Consider the following 13,933-nt stretch of genomic DNA (forward strand, 5'->3'; position numbering starts at 1 on the left):
GGATGCGCATGTCTTCTGGAGGGTTTTGCTTCCAGCGGGACACAGTTGAAGTACAGGAATAAACGACAATATCTCCAATGACCAGATATTGAATTTTGAATTATAGGCCCGCAGTGCGCTAGTTCAAAAGGACGCGTTAATAACAGCACGGACTTGTATATAGGTCCGTCATAACAGTTACTGCGTATATTTTTCAGCATGATTCATAATTCGTTTTAATATAGTTTTTGAACATGATGCAATATGGTGTGGCAGTCATATCCACCGAGAATGCGGTAATGGTAGTAAAGAATAGTAAAGAATAGTAAAGAATAGTAAAGAATTGTAAAGACGATGATTAAAAATTATTGATCTCAGGTCCACCAGCTGCGAGTCCAACCATCTATAAACATTTATTGTCCCTTTTCCGTATTAGGTTTTCGCAATGGATTTACATTTTACTAGGATTGCAATAAACGTTATTTTGACTGGTTACTCTTTCGCGAGCGCCAGGAAGTTCTACCACACAGCCATTACTAGACAGCTGCCCAGTATATGTCTTTAGGTCATACAGTTCATGATTCATAAATTGATTTTGTTGAACATGTTCGTTTTATCTTTTAACGCGCATCTTGTATAGCAAGTCTGTGAAAATAAATATACGCCTCCGTTTAACTTGTCAGGTGTTTTTTGAACGTTCAGAGAAAACAGGATTCGTAGGCAGCGGTTCAGCGCTAATTTCACTCATGAAAACTCACCACCTCTTCTGCGTGAGATACTGCACAGGATTCTTAAGGTATTAGTAAGCGATGTGGAGATTACTCATAGTCCGGGAAAGGCACAGAGGACCTCTGAGAGAGAGGTAAATAGACCCCGGCTTGCCCGATAATGAAACGCACCAGTAACACAGCACTGTGTGCACGTCGTTGATGGTGGCGGTGATGTTGATGTTGAGTGAGGCAACATCGGCGAAAGGGGAGTGGGTGTAGTCGAGGGTGTGGAGGAGAGGGGTGAGTGTATGTGAATGGGTTGGATATGATGAGCGTTGTTGAGATACATTTTATGAGAGGCTGTGTTGTACAGTGGTCGAGATTTGACAATGGGATATACAGAACTTCAACAGGAGGACCCCGAGACGCAGGCAACACAAGGTAGGAGGTGCTACCAGAGGCGCCGACACTTGGGAAGTGTGTGTTGTGTCGGGGGTCTGAGCGGAGGGGTGAGAGTGGGGTCAGATTTATGAGTAGGGTGTGTGTCAGGTGGTCCTCAGTAGGTTGTGTGTCAGGTGTTTCTGAGTAGATTGTGTGTCAGGTGGCCGTGAGTAGATTGTGTGTCAGGTGGTCCTGAGTAGATTGTGTGTCAGGTGTTCCTGAGTAGATTGTGTGTCAGGTGGCCGTGAGTAGATTGTGTGTCAGGTGGCTGTGAGTAGATTGTGTGTTAGGTGTTCCTGAGTAGATTGTGTGTCAGGTGTTCCTGAGTAGATTGTGTGTCAGGTGTTCCTGAGTAGATTGTGTGTCAGGTGGCCGTGAGTAGATTGTGTGTCAAGTGGCCGTGAGTAGATTGTGTGTCAGGTGTTCCTGAGTAGATTGTGTGTTAGGTGGCCGTGAGTAGATTGTGTGTCAAGTGGTCGTGAGTAGATTGTGTGTCAGGTGGCCGTGAGTAGATTGTGTGTCAGGTGTTCCTGAGTAGATTGTGTGTCAGGTGGCCGTGAGTAGATTGTGTGTCAGGTGTTCCTGAGTAGATTGTGTGTCAGGTGGCCGTGAGTAGATTGTGTGTCAGGTGGTCCTTGGTAGATTGTATGTCAAGTGGCCGTGAGTAGATTTAGTGTCAGTTGGTCGTGAGTAGATTGTGTGTCAGGTGGCCGTGAGTAGATTGTATGTCAGGTGGTCGAGAGTAGATTGTGTGTCAGGTGTTCCTGAGTAGATTGTGTGTCAGGTGGCCGTGAGTAGATTGTGTGTCAAGTGGTCGAGAGTAGATTTTGTGTCAGGTGGTCCTTGGTAGATTGTATGTCAAGTGGCCGTGAGTAGATTGTATGTCAGTTGGTCGTGAGTAGATTGTGTGTCAGGTGGTCGTGAGTAGATTGTATGTCACGTGGTCGTGAGTAGATTGTGTGTCAGGTGGTCGTTAGAAGATTGTGTGTCAGTTGGTCGTGAGTAGATTGTGTGTCAGGTGGCCGTGAGTAGATTGTATGTCATGTGGTCGTGAGTAGATTGTGTGTCAGGTGACCCTGAGTAGGTTGTGTGTTAGGTTGAGGTGAGTAGATTTTGTATCTGGTGGGTCTGGGTAGATTGTGTGTCAGGTGGTCGTCAGTAGATTGTGTGTCAGGTGGCCGTGAGTAGATTGTGTGTCAGATGATGTAGGTAGGTTGTGTGTCAGGGTGTGTAGGTAGGTTGTGTGTCAGGTGGTGTAGGGAGGTTGTGTGTCAGGTGGTGTAGGTAGGTTGTGTGTCAGGTGGTGTAGGGAGGTGTGTGTCAGGTGGTGTAGGTAGGTTGTGTGTCAGGTGGTGTAGGGAGGTTGTGTGTCAGGGTGTGTAGGTAGGTTGTGTGTCAGGTGGTGTAGGGAGGTGTGTGTCAGGTGGTGTAGGTAGATTGTGTGTCAGGTGGTGTAGGGAGGTGTGTGTCAGGTGGTGTAGGTAGGTTGTGTGTCAGGTGGTGTAGGGAGGTTGTGTGTCAGGGTGTGTAGGTAGGTTGTGTGTCAGATGGTGTAGGTAGGTTGTGTGTCAGTGTGTGTAGGGAGGTTGTGTGTCAATCGGTGTAGGTAGGTTGTGTGTCAGATGGTGTAGAGAGGTTGTGTGTCATGTGATGTAGGGAGGTTGTGTGTCAGGGTGTGTATGTTGGTTGTGTGTCAGGTGGTGTAGGGAGGTTGTGTGTCATTTGATGTAGGGAGGTTGTGTTTTAGGTGGTGTAGGGAGGTCGTGTGTCATGTGATGTAGGGAGGTTGTGTTTCAAGTGATGTAGGGTGGTTGTGTGTCAGGTGGGGTAGGGAGGTCGTGTGTCAATTGGTGTAGGGAGGTTGTGTGTCAGGTGGTATAAGGAGATTGTCTGTCAGGATGTGTAGGGAGGTTGTGTGTCAGGGTGTGAAGGGGGGTTGTGTGTCAGGTGGTGTAGGGAGGTTGTGTGTCAGGGTGGTGTAGTGAGGTTGTGTTTCAGGTGGTGTAGGGAGACTGTGTTTCAGTTGGTGTAAGGAGGTTGTGTGTCAGGGTGTGAAGGGAGGTTGTGTGTCAGTGTGTGTAGGGAGGTTGTGTGTCATTTGGTGTAGGGAGGTTGTGTTTCAGGCGGTGTAGGGAGGTTTTGTTTCAGGTGGTGTAGGGAGGTTGTGTTTCAGGTGGTGTAGGGAGGTTGTGTGTCAGGGAGTGTAGGGAGGTTGTGTGTCAGTGTGTGTAGGGGGGTTGTGTGTCATTTGGTGTAGGGAGGTTGTGTTTCAGGTGGTGTAGTGAGGTTGTGTTTCAGGTGGTGTAGGGAAGTTGTGTGCCATGTGATCTAGGGAGGTTGTGTGTCACTTGGTGTAGGGAGGTTGTGTGTCAGGTGGTGTAGGGAGGTTGTGTGTAAGGGTGTGTAGGGGGCTTGTGTGTAAGGGTGTGTAGGGACGTTGTGTGTCAGGTGGTGTAGGGAGGTTGTGTGTCAGGGTGTGTAGGGGGGTTGTATGTCAGGGTGTGTAGGGAGGTTGTGTGTCAGGGTGTGTAGGGGGTTGTGTGTCAGGGTGTGTAGGGAGGTTGTGTGTCAGGTGGTGTAGAGAGGTTGTGTGTCAGGGTGTGTAGGGGGGTTGTGTGTCAGGGTGTGTAGGGAGGTTGTGTGTCAGGGTGTGTAGGGGGGTTGTGTGTCAGGTGGTGTAGGGAGGTTGTGTCTCAGGTGGTGTAGAGAGATTGCTTGTCATGTGATGTAGGGAGGTTGTTTGTCAGGGTGTGTAGGTAAGTTGTGTGTCAGGATGTGTAGGGAGGTTGTGTTTCAGGTGGTGAAGGGAAGTTGCGTTTCAGGTGGTGTAGGGAAGTTGCATTTCAGGTGGTGTAGAGAGGTTGTGCGTCAGGTGATGAAGGGAGGTTGTGTGTCAGGTGATGTAGGGAGGTTGTGTGTCAGGATGTGTAGGGTGGTTGTGTGTCAGGTGGTGTAGGGAAGTTGCGTTTCAGGTGGTGTAGAGAGGTTGTGTGTCGGGTGATGTAGGGAGGTTGTGTGTCAGGTGATGTAGGGAGGTTGTGTGTCAGGATGTGTAGGGTGGTTGTGTGTCAGGTGGTGTAGGGAAGTTGCGTTTCAGATGGTGTAGAGAGGTTGTGTGTCAGGTGATGTAGGGAGGTTGTGTGTCAGGTGATGTAGGGAGGTTGTGTGTCAGGATGTGTAGGGTGGTTGTGTGTCAGGTTGTGTAAGGGAGGTTGTGTGTCAATGGTGTAGGGAGGTTATGTGTCACTTGGTGTAGGGAGGTTGTGTGTCACGTGGTGTAGGGAGGTTGTGTGTCAGGTGGTGTAGGGAGGTTGTGTGTCAGGCTGTGTAGGGAGGTTGTGTGTGAGGTGGTGTAGGGAGGTTTTGTGTCAGGGTGTGTAGGGAGGTTGTGTGTCTGGTAGTGTAGGAAGGTTGTGTGTCAGGTAGTGTAGGAAGGTTTTGTGTCACAGGGTTTAGAGAGGTTAAGTATGTCAAATGGTGTAGGGTGGCTTGGTGTTTAGTATATGTTTAGAAGATTGTATGTCAGGTTGTCTTGAGTAGATTGTATGTCCTGTGGTCCTGAGAAGATTGTGTGTGGGGGTGGTTCTGAGTAGATTGTGTGTATTGTGGTCCTGTGTAGATTGTGTTAGGGGTTGGTCCTGTGTAGATTGTGTGTGGTGTGGTCCTGCGTAGATTGTGTTTCAGGAAATGTTGTGTATGAGGTGGTGAAGGGAGGTTGTGTGTGAGGTGGTGTAGGGAGGTTGTGTGTGAAGTGGTGTAGGGAGATTGTGTGTAAGGTGGTGTAGGGAGGTTGTGTGCGAGGTGGTGTAGGGCGGTTGTGTGGTAAGGTGGTGTAGGGCGGTTGTGTGCGAGGTGGTGTAGGGAGGTTGTGTGGTAAGGTGGTGTAGGGAGGTTGTGTGGTAAGGTGGTGTAGGGAGGTTGTGTGGTAAGGTGGTGTAGGGCGGTTGTGTGCGAGGTGGTGTAGGGAGATTGTGTGTAAGGTGGTGTAGGGAGGTTGTGTGTGAGGTGGTGTAGGGCGGTTGTGTGGTAAGGTGGTGTAGGGCGGTTGTGTGCGAGGTGGTGTAGGGCGGTTGTGTGGTAAGGTGGTGTAGAGAGGCTGTGTGTAATGTTGTGTAGGAAGGTTGTATGTAATGTGGTGTAGAGAGGTTGTGTGTGAAGTGGTGTGGGATGGTTGTGTGTAAGGTGGTGTACGGAGGTTGTATGCAATGTGGTGTAGGGAGGTTGTATGTAATGTGGTGTAGGGAGATTGTGTGTAAAGTGGTGAAGTGATGTTGTGTGTGAGGTGGTGTAGGGAGGTTGTGTGTGAATTGGTGTAGGGAGGCTGTCAGTGAAGTGGTGTAGGGAGGTTTAGTGTGTCAGGTGGTGTAGGGAGGTTTAGTGTATCCGGTGGTGTTGGGAGGTTTAGTGTGTCAGGTGGTGTAGGGAGGTTAAGTGAGCCAGGTGGTGAAGCTAGGTTTAATGTGTCAGGTGGTGTAGGGAGGTTTAGTGAGCCAGGTGGTGTAGGGAGGTTTAGTCTGTCAGGTGGTGTAGGGAGGTTTAATGTGTCAGGTGGTGTAGGGAGGTTTAATGTGTCAGGTGGTGTAGGGAGGTTTAGTATGTCAGGTGGTGTAGGGAGGTTTAATGTGTCAGGTGGTGTAGGGAGGTTTAGTATGTCAGGTGGTGTAGGGTTTATTTTGTCATGTTGTGAAGAAGTATGTTTTTTTAGGTGATCGCACAAGTAATGTTATGTCATATCCTTCCTCGCATTTTACTGTCAACACACGTGATTGGTTCATACCTTCGATACCCTCCTTACCTAAAAGACACATGATCTTGGATCTTGGGTATCGCTCAGCAACACACTTCCTGCTAACGTCCTGAGCATAACCAGCGCGAGACATTATAAATACCTTGGCAAATATTTGCAGTACATAAAAACGAATATCAAATTTCCGCAAAGGTTTCCCAAATACTAAACTATTCATGACATTCACACAATTATTACAGCGTCAGTGAATTCAATACCACCAATAGTACTCAACAATTGATTATGTGAAAAATAGCCCGCTGTGTATCGACATTAAGGAATAAAAATGATGGAGAAAGGCTTTATCGATTTACTGAAACAAAATTAACTGAAGACAATGGATTTTGAATAAGGGGACTTTTCTTTTAGTAACCAACAGCTTGAGAAACTGTAAAAGTCGATAATTTACGGTACATGTGTAGTGTTGAAGGGCCTATACCCTATAATGATGTTAGCTGTTTTACAATTATTAAGTTAAAATCCAATTTACCAGAAGTCATACATGTTAATTAGATTTTCAGTTACTCAAGGCCACGCACCCTTCTGTTAACTGTTTCGTAGAACATCTTTACTGAACAGTTAACAATCTGTTCTATGTAAAAGGCAAAACTGTGTTTCAAGTACAGTGTATCTGGAAATATGCAGGATAAAAATGGTTTTCGAGACAAGAACGTTTTGGCATAGATGGACTGAATCCATGTTTGCGGCTCGGTTTTGATTAAAGTTTTAACACAAGTTCGTTTCTTTGTCAAATTTAATTAACTCACTTTAGTGCCCGTAATACATATGTTACCCATTTGTTCAATATGAAATATAATGCGATGTATTTTACGTGAAACCGTCATGGTCAAATTTATATTGCGGTGAACGGAGACAAAACGTTGCGGTAGAACGTACATGTAGGACTCGCAGAATATGGAATGTGACACATCGTGATAAAATAACATGTTTGTATGAATAATCACAACACGATACTTAAATATGATACTGTAGTGACCTATCGCAACATCAAAGTTACATTAAGACTGTGCTTAATTGTGATAACACCATAGTTAAATGGAATACTGTGGAGATTTATCGCAACATCAAAGTTATATTAAGACTGTGCTTAATTGTGATAACACCATAGTTAAATGGAATACTGTGGAGATTTATCGCAACATCAAAGTTATATTAAGACTGTGCTTAATTGTGATAACACCATAGTTAAATGGAATACTGTGGAGATTTATCGCAACATCAAAGTTATATTAAGACTGTGCTTAATTGTGATAACACCATAGTTAAATGGAATACTGTGGAGATTTATCGCAACATCAAAGTTACATTAAGACTGTGCTTAATTGTGATAACACCATAGTTAAATGGAATACTGTGGAGATTTATCGCAACATCAAAGTTATATTAAGAGTGTGCTTTATTGTGATAACACCATAGTTAAATGGAATACTGTGGAGATTTATCGCAACATCAAAGTTATATTAAGACTGTGCTTAATTGTGATAACACCATAGTTATAACAACACAGGCACATTACGACTGTGGAGGACTGTGATAACAACACAGGCACATTGCGACTGTGGAGGACTGTGATAACAACACAGGCACATTGCGCCTGTGGAGGACTGTGATAACAACACAGGCACATTGCGACTGTGGAGGACTGTGATAACAACACAGGCACATTGCGCCTGTGGAGGACTGTGATAACAACACAGGCACATTACGACTGTGGAGGACTGTGATAACAACACAGGCACATTGCGCCTGTGGAGGACTGTGATAACAATACAGGCACATTACGACTGTGGAGGACTGTGATAACAACACAGGCACATTACGACTGTGGAGGACTGTGATAACAACACAGGCACATTACGCCTGTGGAGGACTGTGATAACAACACAGGCACATTACGACTGTGGAGGACTGTGATAACAACACAGGCACATTACGCCTGTGGAGGACTGTGATAACAACACAGGCACATTACGACTGTGGAGGACTGTGATAACAACACAGGCACATTGCGCCTGTGGAGGACTGTGATAACACCACAGGCACATTTAGATTACGGTGGACTACACAAAGACTGCAGTGAATGTTGATAACACCAGTTACGTTAAGATTGCGGTTAATTGTGACAAAACCACAGTAACATAATATTAAGACTGCCGTTCATGGTGATAACGCCACATTTCCATTCAGCCTGCGATATATGATTACTGCGGTTAAATGTTATACACTGGGATAACATGCTGGTCTTCTTGACATTATGGACTTCTTTGGGGGGGGGGGGGGGGGTATCACAACGTCACAGTTACATGTAATACTGTGCGAATTATGTCAACACTACGGCCAAATGAAATACTGCTCTTAATTAAATAAACCCAACACCCTCGGTTGTTAATGTAAGACGTTTGTGAATTATGTCAACATGGTCGTACAATGCCTCAGATAAAATAAAATATTAGAGGGAATTCAGCCCCCCCCCCCCCCAAAAAAAAAAAAAAAAAAAAAAAGAAAAAAGAAAGAAAAAAAAAGAAGAAAAAGCAAAACACACAGAAGAGTAATGGTTTAATTTATGCATATGTGAGTCAAGGGGTTATTCATACGTGTGTCAACGATTGTGTCATCATCCCTACATCACAAGATAATCTTAGTCAGCAATGATCTCGGTGAGTCAATAGTACTGTCAGCATAGCGATACACAGTAGGGACATTAAAAACGTACTTATATATTTATTCATTAATTAATGAGTCTTAATTTCGACGTTTCATTTGCTGATAAGTTTAGACGACATGTATCAGACATACCAGACTGTGGATATAACTTTGAAGATGCAATTCACTTTATCGTTACCTGTCAAAAATACAATAATTATCAGAAACACTATGCATTTCTACACACATGGGTATAATTTAAAAACAATATTACATGGCAATAGTTAAGTCAGCAGTTCTACAAACATGGATATTCGTCAATCACTTAACGACCTAATTATCAAAAGCAAAATATTTGAGTAGCTTTAGTTTTGTGCATATAGCAATGGAAAAATGCATTTTTTTATTCACAGACACCATTGACATCACTGACTTTCATTTGTGAATTTTCTATATTTATGTTTAGCACTTTCTTTTACAGTGTATATACCCAGCTGTTGTTTAGTTATTACATGGAGAGATAATAACATAAGCAAGTTTGAATTGTTTACTGATCAAGATTTCTTTTGAAATATAAATGTGTTTTAACCATACATCTTAGTCAGCAATGATCTCAGTGAATCACTAGTCCTGTCAGCATAGCGATACACAGGAGGCACATTAAAAACGTACATAAATATTAATTAATTAATTAGTCTCCCGAGTCTTAATTGAAGAATTTCATTTGCTTTGCTGGCTAACTGTTCTCGGCACAGACCGTCAAGGAGCACCTGTTCTCTGTCAACGCCTATTGTTATTACTAGCACTGATAATTTACGATCGATGAACCAGCCGCTCTCCCACACCGTCCCATAATGCCTTTCCATAAACATGACCTACAAGTGATATCGCGACGGAGTAGCGGTAGTGTCGGTCGACTCGGGGGTGATGTGAGGGAAAACATATGTAGCACACGTTGACTGAAGAACCATCTGAATGTGGGGCACCCACACATATGTCCCAAGAAAGAGGTGAGTTCGCTTCCCTCGTACTGTAAACGGCTTCTGCTGTAGACCGAATTATCTAGTATTAGCATACAGTCTAGGCAGTCTCGCGCTGAGGCTGGTGTGTGAGAGAGAACACATTCTTTCCACTGAATGGGAAGCGGTGCGTGTGTGGATGCTAAGGGTATTGATCTGGGCCGGCACATACGACATGAGGTTTGATATTCATTTCATTGATGCTTGACTTTTATTGCACCAGCGGGACCAACATGGTTCTTCTAGAAGCTGAGGAGGTGTTAGTACCGATTCCAATGTCATCCATTTCTTGATCTCCGTTGAACTTTGACATCCCGGTAATTAGCAAATGCTTTGCGACTTATTGCTGAACATGTATATGTAGGTCTGTGTGTCCACTTCGCTCCCTTGTGGATAGGCACTGTGGGTTAAGTCTTGTACTGCTCAGCTTTGTCATGCTTTCTCTGCACACGCTCGCTCATTGTAATGATAGCAAATCTGATATAGATTGGCACCGATTTGGCACAGTGAGTATTTGTTAGACTACGAGTTACGGCCCTTGTGTACCGAATCTGTCAGCAATTCTCCAAGGATTACTGAAGATTCGTTAATGATGCAGCGCGTGTTCATGTAATCGCTTCACGGCTATGAGAAGAACCCGGAAATGATTCAGTACCTAGCCAAGCAGAAAACAGCATCTCTGACTCAGGGTTTGGTTTCTGTGTTTTCTTTGTAATTGATATGAGCATCCTTAAGCATAGCGCCTCATCAGCATGTGGTGTCAATCGGTTTCTATAGTAACTGTGGTTTCGTGGATTTGCCGTGAAATATAGATGAGGATAAGTTTACCAAGAACTGATTGAATTTTCACAACCGCGGACGTGTGAATATATTGCACAGTATATTTTGCTCCATCTAGTTCCAGTTATCACTGCTTCTCTACCATGATGTAGGGTAGGGTGGTGCATTACTCGTTTAGGGCGACGCTTCCCTGCATTGGGGCCCCGAATGAGATTATTGATGGATGACGTTGGGTCAGCGATAAGATGAACTCAAGATATGACGTTTCATGAATAAATCATGAATATTACGGTTGTAACCATTTTAGTTGTAACTGGCTGACGGTTCCGCGTGTAGTTCTATAGTATCCATTGTAACCATTTGCGCTCGTGTTTCCAAGCTACTGCAGCAGCTGCCAGCACATCTACATCCCGATGATCAGCTGTTGAGGTGTTATTAATTCAATTATCCTCCGCTAATGCAATGACTAAAGCTCTTTATTGAGGTTCAGTCATGGTTTCTCGACGATTGCCGTTTGGGAATCCTTATACAACGACTCTCGCCTGTTACATCCATGGAAGTGTTATGACTGACAGTATCAGGTCATGACCTCACGAGTAGAGTTCAAAACATACCAATCCTATACCGATTCCATATATCTTCATATCTTGTTTCCTTTGATATATTTCGTATCTTGATATTTTGTATACTTTCATACATTTTGCATATGTCTTGTTTGATATACTTCGTATCTTGATACCTTGTTCATCAGTATATATTGATTATCGGGATATGTTTTATTTTTCTTGCCATTTATATACTTTATATCATGAATTTATATATTATATATGGTGAATTTATATATTATATATCGTGAATTTATATATTGTACATCGTAATGCATTGCTTATCTGTATGATAGTTTGTTTATCATGATATGGAGAATTGTTTTGAAAACAGTCTTTGTATATTGTTTATCGGGATATGTTGTTCACAAGGATATATTGTTCATTAGGATATATTGTTTATCGGGACCTACTGCTTACCAGGATATTTTGTTCTTCATGATATATTGTTCATCATGATATCTTGTTTATCAGGACATATTGTTTACCAGGATACATTGTTCTTCAGGATATATTATTTATAAGGATATATTGTTTATCAGGACATACTGTTGACAAGGTTATATTGTTCTCCAGGATATTTTTTATTGATATGTATTGTTCATCAGGGTATATTGTTTATTAGGATATGTTGTTCATTAGGATATATTGTTCATCAGGACATATTATTAATCGGCATGTATTGTTCATCAGGATATATTGTTTATGTTGTGCACGATCAGCTGATTGTGAGTTCGAATCCCATATTCGTTACCATTATGACCCGATGCCTGTGAACTCCAGGCCGTGTCGCTGGTCTCATTCAAATGTTCGATAGGACTAGATTGTTTTTCTCAGAACAAACTAAAAGTATGAAACGCTAGGATAATGATTAGCACCATACTAGAATTCATATTGTTTATTACATTTAAGGCAACACCTGAAACAAACATCTCAACCTTTCTGGGGGCATTGAGAAATGAGAAAATTGCCACATCCTTCTGATATCCCCAGATAAACATTCTTAACTAAAAACACAACTTAGAGAACATTTGCATCCGGATAACTTCCGGATACCTTACGCACATCCTCTGGATCCCTTAAGCAGACTCCAAATTTCTTGGAATTTCTCGGACGTTTTCTTAGTAATTGAACAAAATACACGACCAAACATTTGGACATTTTTAAAAGTTATCCTATATCACTTTTTGAAATGGCCTCCACATCATAGTACCCGTCATTATATCACTGAGCATCGTTAAACTTCAAATCACTCATGCTGTCTAATTATAAGTGCTTCCACGATCCCTTTCAAAGCGAGGATGCTCTTTCTAGAGAAGTGTACTTTTCAAGACAGCTGCCTCCCGGAATGTCGATAATTGTATTAACGGAGTTTGGGTTAGAATAATCCGTCTTAGAGAAAATACCAAAAAAAAGATGGCATGAAAAAGAGTTCTAATCAATAATGTGCCTCAACTTTTGAAAACGAAATAGTTTTAGAGATAAAAGAGAAGGCTATGCTTTCTACGATGTACGAAGGGTGTTTGTGAACTAAAGTTGTATCAGTGGATAGAGCCATAGTAGGCACATGATGTTTACACAGTGTAGGCATGTTTTGCGTGAACTGTAGTAGTATCAATGGATAGAGCCATAGTAGGCACATGGTGTTTACACAGTGTAAGCATGTTTTGCGTTAACTACAGTAGTATCAGTGGATAGAGCCATAGTAGGCACATGGTGTTTACACAGTGTAGGCATATTTTGTGGGAACCATATTAGTATCAGCGGATACAGCCATTGTAGGCACATGGTGTTTACACAGTGTAGGCATGTTATGTGTGAACTATAGTAGTATCAGTGGATAGAGCCATAGTAGGCACATGGTGTTTACACAGTGTAGGCATGTCTGTGTGAACTTTAGTTGTATCAGTGGATAGAGCCATAGTAGGCACATGGTGTTTACACAGTGTAGACATGTTTTGTGTGAACTGTTGTAGTATCAGTGGATAGCGCCATAGTAGGCACATGGTGTTTACACAGTGTAAGCATGTTTTGCGTGAACTATAGAAGTATCAGTGGATAGAGCCATAGTAGGCACATGGGGTTTACAAAGTGTAGGCATGGTCTGTGTGAACTTCAGTTGTATCAGTGGACAGAGCCATAGTAGGCACATGGTGTTTACACAGTGTAGACATGTTTTGTGTGAACTGTTGTAGTATCAGTGGATATCGCCATAGTAGGCACATGGTGTTTACACAGTGTAGGCATGTTATGTGGGAACCATAGTAGTATCAGTGGATAGAGCCATATTAGGCACATGGTGTTTACACAGTGTAGGCATGTTTTGTATGAACTGTGGTAGTATTAGAAGAGGGAACCACACTAGGCACATGAACATTAAATCCTCAGTATGTTCTAGATACAATAAGCCTATTCCAAACTATATCGTGTATACATATACCGTTCAGTTTCACCAGCCATCATCTCGCCAAAAGGCACAGGTTGAATTATTATATTACATGTCACGCGTTCCTAGATATTCATTAAGGATTCCGCTACAAATATACACAAACTGAGTATGGTTTTACGCCGCTTTTAGCAATATTCCAGCAATATCACGGCGTGGGACACCAGAAAATGGCTTCACTAACTGTACCCATGTGGGGAATCGAACCCGGGTCTTCGGCGTGACGAGCGAACGCTTTAACCACGAGGCTACCCGTCCGACCAACAAATTGATGTTAATGTTGAGACAAGGGACTGTTATCCTCAAGTTGTTTAATCCCATCTCGGTAGTAGAAGAGTTCCGAATTTCGGTGTAGGACAGCCGCGACTGTCGCATGTCTTTGTTAAAATAGGAGAGTGAATTAGTGAGTGAGTTGGGTTTAATATCAGTTTGAACAGCATTCCAGTTATATCAAGGCGTGTCAGCTTAATGTGGGAGGAAAGTCCGACGTGATGCATGTCTCA

General features: G+C 43.1%; 1 protein-coding gene across 3 annotated transcripts in view; it reads left to right on the forward strand.

Annotated features, from left to right (window-relative positions):
- The first annotated feature begins 1,005 nt into the window (after window positions 1–1,005).
- LOC124125888 overlaps window positions 1,006–13,933 on the forward strand; it is a 78,872-nt gene continuing 65,944 nt past the window's right edge. Inside the window, exon 1 of one of the 3 annotated variants that reach the window (XM_048393049.1) lies at window positions 1,006–1,130. In XM_048393049.1, the coding sequence (XP_048249006.1) occupies window positions 1,079–1,130 (52 nt within the window). In that variant the 5' untranslated portion in view covers window positions 1,006–1,078. Of the gene's footprint in view, window positions 1,131–9,417; window positions 9,591–13,933 lie in introns of those variants that run through there. The other 2 variants (XM_046489271.2, XM_046489272.2) reach the window with 2 other exon arrangements.

The sequence above is a fragment of the Haliotis rufescens genome, unplaced genomic scaffold, assembly GCF_023055435.1.
Source record: "Haliotis rufescens isolate VD_foot unplaced genomic scaffold, xgHalRufe1.0.p SCAF_111, whole genome shotgun sequence".
NCBI lineage: Eukaryota > Metazoa > Mollusca > Gastropoda > Lepetellida > Haliotidae > Haliotis > Haliotis rufescens.